This window comes from Magallana gigas, chromosome 6, assembly GCF_963853765.1.
Source record: "Magallana gigas chromosome 6, xbMagGiga1.1, whole genome shotgun sequence".
Lineage (NCBI taxonomy): Eukaryota > Metazoa > Mollusca > Bivalvia > Ostreida > Ostreidae > Magallana > Magallana gigas.
The window spans coordinates 54350727-54365422 of record NC_088858.1 but is presented as its reverse complement, the minus strand read 5'-3'; the positions used below and the strand labels follow the sequence as shown (position 1 = coordinate 54365422).

General features: G+C 35.0%; 1 protein-coding gene across 1 annotated transcript; it reads right to left on the bottom strand.

The window, feature by feature from the left end:
- Positions 1-7996: 7996 nt before the first annotated feature.
- Positions 7997-11443, bottom strand: LOC136276575 (uncharacterized). Its single transcript, XM_066088930.1, has 3 exons — positions 11105-11443; positions 9435-9627; positions 7997-8692 (listed from the first exon to the last, which is right to left on the bottom strand). The coding sequence occupies exons 1-3, from the start codon at positions 11305-11307 to the stop codon at positions 8045-8047; spliced, it is 1044 nt and encodes a 347-aa protein (XP_065945002.1). The 5' UTR covers positions 11308-11443; the 3' UTR covers positions 7997-8044.
- Positions 11444-14696: the final 3253 nt, after the last annotated feature.

Below are 14696 nucleotides of genomic sequence, written 5' to 3'. Positions count from 1 at the left end.
GGGCCGTTTAACAAAATTTAGAAGGTTGCATATTGTTAATAACATTAATTTGAACAACTTTTCCTCTGTATTGCATTACAAAATATTTTTCCTTTCTGAGATATGGGAGATCGAAATTTTGGACTTTTGGCCCCTAAAAACCCTTTATTACGTAATACATGACAAAATCATTACATTGCTTGGATACATAACTGTGAGATAAACATATTTGCTTCTATAACATTTCATAAAATATCTCTTAGAAAAGGGCTACAAATAAAAGACTTTAGAGCACTTTCGTCCCCTTATTTGTGGGGCCAGCCCCTTTTTCTTGATTTCAAAGAAAAGGTCCTGTAAATAGAAACTTTTTTTACATTACATGTCTTAACAAAATATTTTTCAGGAAAGAGATAATTAAAGAAAACCAGAAACAATTATGACGTTTGTTTAATCTCAATTTTTGGGTCCAGGCGAGCTTCGACGCTTTTTGCGATCGAAATGATTTTAAACCTTCATGCACATTTTCAGTCTTCCGTCTCCCATCGCTGAAAATTTCAAGTTTATATCTGCTATAGTTTAAGAGGAGTACTGCCGACAAAATACCCCTCTGAAAATCGATAAAACGACTATATCTCAAAACCGGAAGTGACGTCATCAATAAAAAAAATTTGCAATACGGTTCATATCATCATCTATAAGATCTAAAAGTTTTATGAAAATCAATTGACTAGTTTTCGAGATCTCGCGTGCACAAAATTTGTAAGAAAAAAAATAATAATATAGAAGAATAGGGAAAAAGAAACAAAGCAATAACAATAAGGTCTTCCGTTGGAAACCTTAAATAGACACGATTTCGTTGCGAGCAACGAGGAGGTTTTCCGTCTGATTATAGAAATTGAGATTTATGTTCGATCTTGATTTTGCTATTTAACAGCTATACATGATTTAAAACAGGAAAAGAGGATCTTCATTTTAAGTGCCAGATACTATTTTGTTTCTGGTGTAAGAGTTTTGTTCGACAAGTGTTTAGAAACTTGTCACCGTTCTTGAAATATCTGAGAGAGAATATTTTAGGGGCCGAACCTTATCTCCTTATTGGGGCCGCTGAACAAAAATTGTAAGGTTGCATGTTATTAGGTACATTATTTTGAGCATCTTTTCTTTCATACTGCATTTCAAAATATTTTTTTCTGTTTGAGATATAGGTTATCAACTTTTTGGACTTTTGATCTCTAAAAATCCTTAATTACGTAACACATGAGAAAATCATTATAATGTTATGCTACATAACTATTAGATAAACATATTTGCTTCTATAATCTATAACGAAATACCCCTCGGTAAAGAACTATCGGAAAAAGACTTTAGAGCCCTCTAGGTCCCTCATATTAGGGGCCAGCCCCTTTTTCATGGTATCAAATGAAAGGTCATTTGATTATAAAGACATTTTGTTTAACAAGTGTTCAGAAATTCGTTACCATTCTTGAGATATCTGAGAAAGAATGTTTTAGGGGCCGGTCCCTTATCTCCTTATTGGGACCGCTGAACCAAATTTTTTAGGCTGCCTGTTGTTAAGGACATCATTTTGAGCATCTTTTCTTTTATACTGCATTTCAAAATATTTTTCCGTTTTGAGATATAGGTGAGCAAAGGTTTGGACTTTTGACCCCTAAAAACCCCTAATTACGTAACATATGAGAAAATCATTTTATTGCTTGGCTTCATAACTGTAAGATAAACATATTTGCTTATAAAATTTATTACAAAATATCCCTTGGTAAAGAGTTATGGGTAAAAGACTTTAGAGCCCTCTAGGTCCCTTATTTGAGGGACCAGTCCCTTTTTCTTGATATCAGCAAAAAGGTCTTGTAAATATAAACTTTTTTAGAAACGGAAGACCTTAATTATAGGGAAAAAGAAACAAAGCAATAACAAGAAGGTCTTCCTTTGGAAACGAAAGACCTTAATAATAGGGAAAAAGAAACCGAAGAATAACAAGAAGGTCTTCCGTTGGAGACGGAAGACCTTAATAAGAATAAGGAAAAAGAAACAAAGCAATAACAATAAGGTCTTCCGTTGGAAACGGAAGACCTTAACTAGACACGATATCGTTGCGAGCAACGATTGGGTCTTCCGTCCAATTTTTGAATAGATTAGATTAAACTTATCAATTAAAAGATAAAATCGTAGATCTAAGCGAAAAATAGTTTTAAAAAAATTTGCGGTACTCGAGGCTTGAACCCGGGTCGCCTTGGCCATGTCCACGACTCTATCGACTGAGCTACTCGGACTATCGCTTCAGAACTTTGACGCTTAATTTCTCGAGAATGCCTTAATCGATTTTAATATAAATTACATATTCTGAATCAGTGAAAGGGTCACTATCATCTTATTTGAAAAAATATATCAAAACAAAAAGTTAAAAATTTTCATTTTTTAAATCTGCTTCCGGTGACGACCAGAATGTGACGGCCAACATTCTCTTGACCGAGGTGCACGAGGATATTGCTAGATCTATCATCTCTGAATATTTCAGTTCTCTATCTTTACTCGTTTTTGAGAAACATCGCCAACAAAATTGACTTTTAAAAATCGTAAAATGACGATAACTTCCGACCGGAAGAAAATTTTTCAAAATTGTTCCGGCGGTATAAAATTCGTTTGACTAGGCATCAGCCCTGAAAACTTGAAGGAAATCGAACGAGTCATCTCCGAGAAATCGCCTGCACAAAATTTGTAAGATAAAAAAAGAATAATAACTAGATTCGATCTCGTTGCGAGCAACGAGTGGGTCTTCCGTCCAAATTTTGAATAGATAAGATTAAACTTATCAATTCAAAGATAAAATCGTAGATCTAAGCGAAAAAAAGAGAAAAATTTTTTGCGGCACTCGAGGCTTGAACCCGGGTCGCCTTTGCCATGTCCACGACTATAACGACTGAGCTACTCGGACTCCGCTTCAGAACTTTGACGCTTTATTTCTCGAGAATGCCTTGATCAATTTCAAAACTAATTACATATTCTTAATCAGTAAAAGGGTCACTATAAGGTGTTAAAATTTCAAAAAAAAAAATATTAAAAAATAAAAAAGTCGAAAAATTCAATTTTTCAAATTTCCTTCCGGTGACGACCGGAAGTAACGGCGGATATTCTCTTGACCGAGGTGCACCAGAAAAACGCTAGATCTATCATCTCTGAAAATTTCAGCATTTTATCTTTACTCGTTTTTGAGAAACCCGACCAACAAAATTGACTTTTTAAAATCGTAAACGGACGATAACTTTTGACCGGAAGTGTTTTTTCAAAAATGAAAAAAAATGTATCAGCTTTAGATAAAAACACGTTTATATTGAAAATTTGAGCGAAATCGATCCAGCCATCTCCGAGAAATCGTCTGCACAAAATCGGTAAGAAAAAAAAAGAATAATAACTAGATTCGATCTCCGTTGCGAGCAACGAGTGGGTCTTCCGTCCAAATTTTGAATAGATAAGATTAAACTTATCAATTCAAAGATAAAATCGTAGATCTAAGCGAAAAAAAGAGAAAAAAATTTTGCGGCACTCGAGGCTTGAACCCGGGTCGCCTTGGCCATGTCCACGACTATAACGACTGAGCTACTCGGACTCCGCTTCAGAACTTTGACGCTTAATTTCTCGAGAATGCCTTGATCAATTTCAAAACTAATTACATATTCTTAATCAGTAAAAGGGTCACTATAAGGTGTTAAAATTTCAAAAAAAAAATATTAAAAAATAAAAAAGTCGAAAAATTCAATTTTTCAAATTTCCTTCCGGTGACGACCGGAAGTAACGGCGGATATTCTCTTGACCGAGGTGCACCAGAAAAACGCTAGATCTATCATCTCTGAAAATTTCAGCATTTTATCTTTACTCGTTTTTGAGAAACCCGACCAACAAAATTGACTTTTTAAAATCGTAAACGGACGATAACTTTTGACCGGAAGTGTTTTTTCAAAAATGAAAAAAAATGTATCAGCTTTAGATAAAAACACGTTTATATTGAAAATTTGAGCGAAATCGATCCAGCCATCTCCGAGAAATCGTCTGCACAAAATCGGTAAGAAAAAAAAAGAATAATAATAATAACTAGAGCAAAGCTCGTTGCAAAGCAACGAGTGGGTCTTCCGTTAATATCGGAAGTAAAGCTGGAAGTTCCTGTATGAAGCAGAGCCCTTAAACCAATAACAAGAGTAACTAAAATAAAAAGATGAAAAAAATCGAATTATTCCTGGTACGACTTAACAAAATACGAATGATTTTACGTACGACTTAACAAAAACCTTTCTGATTTCAAGAACGACTTAACAAAAAAATCCGAATGTGTTCAAGTACGACTTAGCGATTATTTTTGGTACGAGTTAATTTTACTTTGAACATTACGCTATTTTTTAAACCAAGGACGCGGAATCAAAATTTCCGGAAAAATCAATTTTTAACCCCCGATATCTCTGTAATGCACCGTCCGATTTTCAAACGGATTTCAGATTCGTGTTCAGCATAACAAACTCTACAAACCTCGTAAACATTTTAAATTAAAACGAAAAATTCGAAAATTCGAAAATTTTAAAACACTTCCGGTTTAGACCGGAAGTGACGGAAACTAATTTCCAGTCTTATGTCCAAATAAAAACGATCATTGCTTCAACACAGAAAATTCCAAGTCTTTATCTTGAACCGTTTTTGAAAAACGCCCTGGACAAAATTACTTTTGTAAAATTTAAAAATTGACGTAACGTAAAAACGGAAGTGACGTTGTAGTTGAAAATTTTTAAACTTTGAGGCACAATAATGCTTCATAACCCCTGAAAGTTTCATGTAAATCTGTTGAAAACTTTTTGAGATATTAAGCTTTGAAAAAGTCAAAAAAATAAAGAAAAAGAAAAATAATAATAATGAAAAAGAAACAATAGAATAACAAGAGGGTCTTCCGTTGAAAACGGAAGACCCTAATAACAATAAGAAAAGTGAAAAAGAAACAATAGAATAATAGAAGGGTCTTCCGCTGAAGACGGAAGACCCTAATAATAACTAGAGCAAAGCTCGTTGCAAAGCAACGAGTGGGTTTTCCGCTAATGTCGAAAGCAACGCTAGAAGTACGTCTAAGAAGCAGAGTTCTTAATCTAGTAACAAAGAAACCTAAATACAAAAAGATAAAAAACAAGAGGCCCACAGGCCTTGACGGTCACCTGAGTACAATAGGTGGTAGATTTTGTATGGTCTACTGTCTTAAACGGTAGCATTTGTGAACATTGTGTTTTGTGAACATGGATTTTAAGCAAAAGTTGATTTTGATTTAAGACAGTGTTGAAAAATTGATTGGGTAAATTTGTTAAAACCAAGGAATTGTAGATGTGCAGTTATAACACATGAAGCACATACATGCAACTTGGCAAGCGGTGTGGAGCACTTGCTCTGCTGAACATGTTTAAAAGGTCTAAAAGCCCATATTAAGCTATGGTGTCAGCCATTAAAAAAATTGTGTATTTATTGTGCATAAAAATGTGCGGTTGTTTTCGTCTGATTAACTTTTGTTAACGTAAATTTTGTGGGGAAAATAGTATTACTAAAATGTTTATGCAAATTACATTTATTTAATGGTATTGTGTCTTGACTTGGGTGCGATTGTATTTCAACACCGTCACAACCCCTGTAAAGTCAAGTGGTTTGTTTAAATGCAAAATTTGCGACTCTTGATGTCGATGTGAATTTCACATTATTCGTTGTTGATTTGTAAAAAGTGTGGAATTTTGATAAAAATTATTCATGGTTTACTGCTGTATGGTTCAAAAGTAAAAAAAAATTTGGTACAAATTGCTGTTTGTATTTGCATATTAGTACTTAAACAAGAGATGTTTGTGAAACATTTATGCCCCCCTCCCTTGGAAACATCCACAAAGAAAATGAACATAAACTGCAAATAACTGGTATTTTTCTAAGTTCAAGGGTCATAACTCTGTTGAAAATTGCTGTATCATACTTGAAATCAAACTTGACCTAGATATTATTTATATAAATCTGTATATCAAATCTTATATCCATCTGTGCACCATCTGCGAAGAAAATGAGCAGAAACTGCAAATAACTGGAATATTTCTATGTCCAAGGGGCATAACTGTCGAAAAATGCTCGATCGCACCCAATATCAAACTTGACCTAGAGATTATCATGATAAACCTATATGCCAAATTTAATTTCAATATGTTTATTGTCTCCTAAGAAAATGAGCGAAAACTGCAAAAAACTAGAAAAGTCCAAGGGCTATAACTCTGTCGAAAATTGCTTGATTGTATTCAATATCAAACTTGACCTAGACATTATAATAATACACGTGTATAAAAACTAGAATTTTTTTAAGTCCAAGGGCCATAACTCTGTTGAAAATTGCTTGATTGTACCCAATATCAGACTTGACCCTGATATTATGATGATAAACGTATATATACCAAATTTCGAAGAAAATGAACAGAAACTGTTGGTGGACTGCCCGACAGACAGCAGCAAAGCAATATTACCTCCCTTCTTTGATGGGGGGCATAAAAAGAAACGAGGAGATACAACTGCATAGTACTAAATTTTATTCATTCACTGATACAAATTATTTATTTGTACATATTTGTACTAGAAAAACAAACAAGCAGCTACAACTGCATAGTACCAAATTTTTTTAAATTGCCGATACAAATTGCTTATTTGTACTTATAATTGTATTAAAAAAACCAAAAAAAACAAATGAGCAGCTACAAGTGCATAGTACCAAGATTTTTAAGTTGCTTATTTGTACTTGTTTATTTGTACAAAAAAAATAAACAATGAGCAGCTACAACTTTAAAGTACCAATTTTTTTAACTGATACAAATTGCTGATTTGTACTTAACAAAAAGTATACAGTTTCTTTGATATATTCCTCAATTTTGGATGTGTGTAATGTCCAACACATGTGTGCAGCCAATGTTGAGTTTCACAGTTAGAGATACGGAATTGAGAAGTTGTGTTTCCAACTGATTTGGATCAAGGACAAGGTCTGGACGACCTCAACACCAAATCCGGTATTATTAACTTGGTGTTGTTGTTGTCGACTTGAGCGACTACCTCACATTTATATTGTTTTGTGATGTCGAGGGTTCTTTGTCTCATGTTGCGAGATTGGCATTTTATGGTGTCAAGCTCAGAGTTGAAGTTCCCCACGTGTTTGCTGCAGACTGAGCCTTTGTTGGCCGCGGTGCATGCAGCAGACTTGATGCGAATAATTTTGTACTTATAATTGTATTAAAAAAACAAAAAAAAAAACAAACTAGCATCTACAAGTGCATAGTACCAAGATTTTTAAGTCATCTTATTTGTACTTGTATATTTGTACAAAAAAAAAATAAAAAATGAACAGCTACAACTTTAAAGTACCAATATTTTTAACCGATACAAATTGCTGATTTGTACTTAACAAAAAGTATACAGTTTCTTTGATAAATCCCTCAATTTTGGATGTGTGTAATGTCCAACACATGTGTGCAGCCAATGTTGAGTTTCACAGTTAGAGATACGGAATTGAGAAGTTGTGTTTCCAACTGATTTGGATCAAGGACAAGGTCTGGACGGCCTCTCAACACTAAATCCGGTATTATTAACTTGGTGTTGTTGTTGTCGACTTGAGCGACTACCTCACATTTGTATTGTTTTGTGATGTTGAGGGTTCTTTGTCTCATGTTGCAAGATTGACATTTTAAGGTGTCAAGCTCAGAGTTGAAGTTTCCCACGTCTTTGCTGCAGACTGAGCATTTGTTGGCCGCTGTGCATGCAGCAGACTTGATGCGAATAATTTTGTAGTTATAATTGTATTAAAAAAACAAAAAAAACAAACGGGCATCTACAAGTGCATAGTACCAAGATTTTTAAGTCATCAATACAAATTGCTTATTTGTACTTGTATATTTGTACAAAATAAAAATAAAAAATGAGCAGCTACAACTTTAAAGTACCAATTTTTTTAACTGATACAAATTGCTGATTTGTACTTAACAAAAAGTATACAGTTTCTTTGATAAATCCCTCAATTTTGGATGTGTGTAATGTCCAACACATGTGTGCAGCCAATGTTGAGTTTCACAGTTAGAGATACGGAATTGAGGAGTTGTGTTTCCAACTGATTTGGATCAAGGACAAGGTCTGGACGGCCTCTCAACACTAAATCCGGTATTATTAACTTGGTGTTGTTGTTGTCGACTTGAGCGACTACCTCACATTTATATTGTTTTGTGATGTCGAGGGTTCTTTGTCTCATGTTGCAAGATTGGCATTTTATGGTGTCAAGCTCAGAGTTGAAGTTCCCCACGTCTTTGCTGCAGACTGAGCATTTGTTGGCCGCGGTGCATGCAGCAGACTTGATGCGAATAATTTTTTCTACTGAAATGGGTTTCTTTTCAGATTCTACAATGGGGCCAATGTCATTGGTTGCTTCAAAGGCTGTATCTGGGCATGTAGTAAGAGTTTTGATGTTGTCGAAATTTCTCACTGCTACATTGGTTATTTTGTATGACTGGGCGAGTTTTATGGAGTCAAAGTGGGCTTCCCACAAACAGCAGGAGATTGAGCTGGTAGAATCAGCAACGATAATGTGTTTGCAATCCATTACTTGCCCTGACCGGGTTGTGCGCGATTCTGTAGGTCCAATGTCAATAACTTTGATTGCAATGGTTGCCTGAAGAAGAGAAGAACAGATTTACAATTGAATAAAAACCATGTTGAGTTATAATATTAATTTTTAAGTAAAAATCTGACGTTAATTACATAATGTACAGTTATATCAAATATGTTATTTATAATACAAGATACACATTATTTATGGTACACAAGTGAACACATTCATTATTCTGAAGTTCTGTGATTTGTGTTTGTCAAATAAACAAAGTGTATGGTATATCATCTTACAACCAATTTGTTAAGACATTGAATGAAAATTTTTCAACTTGTCTAACTAGTTAATCAGTTAACATGCTGTATATTCCTTATATGTATACGAATTTGTGACCTTGATTGTTTTTTTTGACACTAGCATTTGAGGAACAATGAAGATTTATTATAAGAAGTTTGTAAGCCAAAGGTTTCATAGTAATTGACATATTTTACATTGAAGTCAAATGGTAATAGCCAGATACCCAACTAGACAAATTGCATTTAGTTGAAAAAATCTAGTTTTAATTGGTATAATTTAAAGATAAAGATAATGAATTCTAGGTATACTATCTAATGCAAGTTTCAAAATTAAATTGTTTGAAGAATGGTTCATTAAGGAGATGTCATTAAACAAACAAATTGGTGAATTTTATTCGAATGGATTTCTGGCAGTAGGTGAATCATTGGACATAATATAACAAAAACTTAAAAAGAACTTTGGTTTCATAGGCCAGAATGAAATGAACTGTAAATCTTGTGCGTTTTACCTTTTGAAAAGCATTCAAGTTCTGCTCAATATCTTTGATAGTTGTGGTTTGAAGCGTAGGTGGAGGTTGAAAGTCAAAGTCCAATGCTCTCACTGGAGTAGACAATTCTGATGCAAATCCAACCCTTATGTCAAAGTCTGCTGAAGTTCTATTGCTTGGAACTCTCTGTATGTTCTTGAGGGACACTGGGCTTCTGTAAGCAAAAAAACACCATTTCATTACTTTTAATAAGCTAAGCAAAGAAGGATTGTGTTGATCAAAGCTAAGTGCGGTGGAGAGAGCCAGTCCACCCCTCAAAAAAAACTTTTTTGTGCAGCAAAGATTTTTTTAAAAATGGAAATAACATGGAGTCCCCTCCCCCCCCCCCCCCCCCCCAACTTTTATGGCACCATGTAAGAAATTGAATTGAAAATAAGGAACTAAACAGTAAAATTGAAGTTAAAGGTATACCCCTCTCTCCCCGAGTAGGAATTTTAGGATTTGTAAAGTAACCTTTTTTATTTTCCCTTCTTTTTCTGCTTGATGAGATTTTTTAGATGAGTCTCTCCCCCCCCCCCCCTCCCACTTTCAAAGACGATGTTACGTGCCTGAATTATTACTTGCATTCCACCATAGTACTTAATAGGCAACAAGATATTGACATGCTTGCCTTTGTGTTAGAGCTAGTTTCAAAATAGGGTCGATTTGCAGACTTTGGTGCCAGTTTTTTTCTGTCAGCTGTTCGCTAAAATTTGACGCCTTACGCCATATGCTTGGCCGGCATGAAAGACATGCCGCCAAAACACCCACGCAGTACGACTGTCAGAGCTCCGGGTGCTTTACCAACATCAAAGAAATAATTCGCTCAACATTTAGAGATTGCATGTTGGAAATAACTGTTTTCGCAACAATATACCCACATTTTTAATTTTCTACATGATTAAAAAAAGAGTCAGGAATTTTTTTTTAGTCTGATGAAGCTTACTTTGCTTAGCATAGGTAAGTTTGGTCGGTCTTTCTCTCTCCATACATTTAACACAAAGTAATTCTAAACATTAGAATAATAATAATACATAAGTGTATGTACTAAAAATAGTTGTTTCACGATTTACAGTAGCCCTACACTATTTCATTAATTTCAATTCAGTGTGCGTGCACTGTTACCGGTTACAACTGCATGCGTTGTTGTGGCGGCGGCGGCAATTCTTTGATGTTGGCAAAGGGATCGGCCGACGAGTCTAGCAAGCAGCCGACGTAAACATTGACTGTCAAGAGGAGGAAAACTCGACGGCATTAGTAACGCGCTTGAATCATTGCCACTTTTTGTTTAAATCAGGATTACATACGTACATGGTCATCGTCTTATAATTTGAAAAATTTTCACTGTTGTTCATTACATCTTATGTAACTAATATAAATGTTGACAAAACAAACATAAATAGTGTTATCGTTTTAATGGAAAATAGCTTTCATTGCTAGCACTGTTCCGGAGAACGCTTCTTTCAAACGTTAGATATAACCTTTAGATGAGGACTCTATCGATCGATGCCTAACGTTTTGACGTCAGGCAAAAGCCATCATTAATATAGGCTACTTTATCGTTAGTCTTTGATAGTTCGTTGAGAAAAGTCTACCTATATTATACAGAAAACGTTTTCAGAATATTACTATATAAAAGCACAAGAACTTACTTTTTCTTTTCCAAGTCTTGGAAGTTGCAGTGTAGGTCTGGCTTGAAACAAACAACGTCCGTAAATTTCAGTTTTTCTTGCATGACGGCGTTGAAATACTTGATGTTTTTGTTTTTTGACGTCTTCACGGGGGATATCATATGGATATAACCATCTATGGTTTCGTTTTCGTCTCTTTTTGGACGTTTCTGTGCGGATGCCATCTTCGCTGTAAGCCGTTTCTCGAAAGAGTGAGAAAATAATTGCGGGAAAAGAGGAAAATACTACGCTAGCATGAAACCTGTATTTTCTTTTGTTTTAATGTGTTATTTGAAGTATTTGAAATATTTATTTCGTCTTATCGTAAAAAAACTAAGTTACCAAACAAATTCTTTTGATATTTGTGTGCGAGATAATATGCATATTGCCTTAAACAGGACAAATAGTCAGAACTATTTTTTTCCGCGATGGAGTAAAGTTTGGTATGATGCAGAATCTGTCCTTATTTGGTAATGCAGTCTCTTGAACACTGCGGTAGTTTTTTCGCGGAAAATTTCGAGAAGGGTATACCAAATAAGGCAAGAAGTTTAGCCTGGGCGCGGACCTGAGAATCTGGTTGTTAGCGGAATTTTCGAGAAGGTTATACCAAATATAGCAAGATTTTTATGAACGAGGACCTGACAATACGTCATCGTCGAGTTTTTTGTGCATGCGGGGTGGGGGGTGGGGGTATGAGCTACTGCGTGATAGAAACGTAAGATTTACGTTTTCCGGTCAGTATAACACAACGAATCGATTGTGTAATGTAGACAGGAATACATCTCATCGATGACTATTTCAATGTGCTGAAAATTATATGAATACAAATAACAGCTCTCCAAAAAGAATACTATTCAACGGAAGCATGCTTGAAATGAATTATAATTTTTTTGCTGATCAAAATTCATAAAGGGAATCAGCAAATTTAAGATGAAATTTCGGTTGATTTTCTCCCGAATCTAGTGCATGTACATGTACATTGTATATCATTTCATATTTTGAAAGTAAATTATTTGAAATTATTTTAGGAATGTACATGCATCAAATAAATTGCATGTGATCTTGAAAGCAGAAGAAAACACTGTCAAATTCTTAACTTGTATTTTGGATGGAAGGGTATTAAAGCAGAATCGTGCTTTAAAAGTGTGTACATGTATGTCTCTGTGTGTGTGTGTGGGGGGGGGGGGGGGGGGGGGTAGCCCAGCCAAGTATCGTCATGATTCCAATTAGGACTTGTCAACTAATCGTCTTGCAAAATTTACTGAGACTTTTCAATAAGTCGCGAAGTCCTGCTTTACCATTGATACAACGGCCGAGATCTCGATTCGATGGATCTGAATGAACTCATCCATTAGCATAGGAACACATCCATTAGCATACTGATAGATCCATATAGGGAGGGGTCACATAAATTTTTTTCATTTGTTTAGTAACAAATAGATACATATAGTTTGGATCCGAAATTTATCGAATTTATATATACGTACTAGACTAGTAGGCTATTTGTTTAACTTGCACCTAGTAAACACGCGGGTTATACCATTTTCAAGGTGAAGTGATGAAATCAGGTCACACGTGTACATGTACCCCGCTTTGGCGATTTTGTTCGTCCTGTTAATATTCCAGCAATATGAATATATATTTGTCTTAATCGAAACTGTTTGTTCGTGAATGATGATAAAAAGCAATTATTAGTTACATTTTACCGTAATAGACTATATAATTCATCTTGTTAAGATGACCCCCCCCCCCCCCCACCCCCACTTGTTTTCATCTATGGGTAATCTATTTTTAAATCAGGATTACACACTTGCATGGTGGACAGCCCTATCTTGAATACTGTTGTTTATTATATTCCAAATAACATTTTCAATTGTAAATGTTGACACATTAAACACGGTGTATAGCCAGGGACGTATATACTAACGTCCCTGGTATAGCTTTTTCTGTATTAAGTTATAGCAACCGTGCATATTGTCTATTTGCAAACCATATTGTCTCCAATCACACTAAGAGTATGTGAGATATATATTATATGCAGACAGCGGACAGTGCATGGTTGCAAACGATATTCCAATAAAGAAATGCGCAGTTTGACCTAGAAAATGTTATTCGAATTTCTCAAACACGGACTGTCTAATTCCTTTCCAGAATTACAATTTACGCAAGCGCATTTGAAGTTTTATCGCAACTTTGCGGGGTGACTAATAATGAGGCATGCGTTAATCCAGAAAATTTTTCGTGGGAGGGGGTGGGGCCGAGGCATTTTTAGGGGGCAATTTCATAATATAAATATAAAGAAATATGAATTTGCAGGTGGGGGTAGGGGTCCTGACCCCTTGACCCCTTTTCCTTGCCTAGATTCCCGCATGTGAGGTGATTGATAAAATCTACTATAAAGCCATTCGGACTTTATTAGATTTGAACACTCCTAATAGAATTAAGTCTGATTAAAACCACTTCCTTTTTCCGTACAGTCGTAAATGGTAAAACAGGAGCAGTTCAACCAAAAAGGGGGGGGGGCACATAGGGGAAATTGTTGTGGGATAGGTTCATGGCAAGATATTCAAAAAGTAAAAAAATCACACACAAACTACAAATATCCAACATTAACAACTACCAGTAGTAAGTCAATAGATACAATGAAATGCAGACAGGATTGGAATAATTTATCTTTGTTTTGCCAATGGATACATTTGCAAGTTACAAGTAGTTTTTTAGTTTTACCATGATGATGGCATGATATGATTCATAAATATAGGATCTCTCGTGATTTGCGATGGTATATGATTTTTATCCAACGAGTTGTGTGTTTTCTATCCCCGAGCCTTATGATTTTTATCCAATGAGTTGTGTGTTTTCTATCCCTGAGCCTTGGCGACGGGATAGAAAACACACAACGAGTTGGATAAAAACCATATACCATCGCAAATCATGAGAGATTCTTTTTATCACATGTTTTACCAAGTATTTTGTTTATCCCAACTTTTTCTGTAAAAATTGCGATTGTGAGCCGCACAACACATTACTTACAACACGTCAACAACGTTACGCATGGAAAAAAAGTTCCTTGAAGTTTAACAAACAGACATTCATTTTCGAACATTTTTTTTATGAATTCATGACAAATAACTGAAACAATATTAAATGTTTCAAATTTATATCTCAACACCCCTCAACTGAATTAATTATTTACTTTTTCATTCTACGTCAATCAACCGTCTAAACCTACGTAATGATTAACTATGATGTCACGTGGCGTAAGAACACACAGTGGAATATCAAAAATTTATCCCATGAGTGATATCCACCGTATATTGGGATTAATATGTGATAAACTACAGATATGATTCATAAAATACAGAAAATGTTCTCTAGCTCAGATTGCAATATAATGCTAGTAAAGATTGAAATTTTTTTTGCTTTAGGGGATAAGGTATGGAGAAATTTACAATTGCACAGCTATTTGCAATGTTCCATTTTACTACTTTTAATACATGTTGTACCATAATACTGTGATGGATTGCATATTGTCGGGTTGAACATGATTCACCACATTTTACTGTTTTCACTC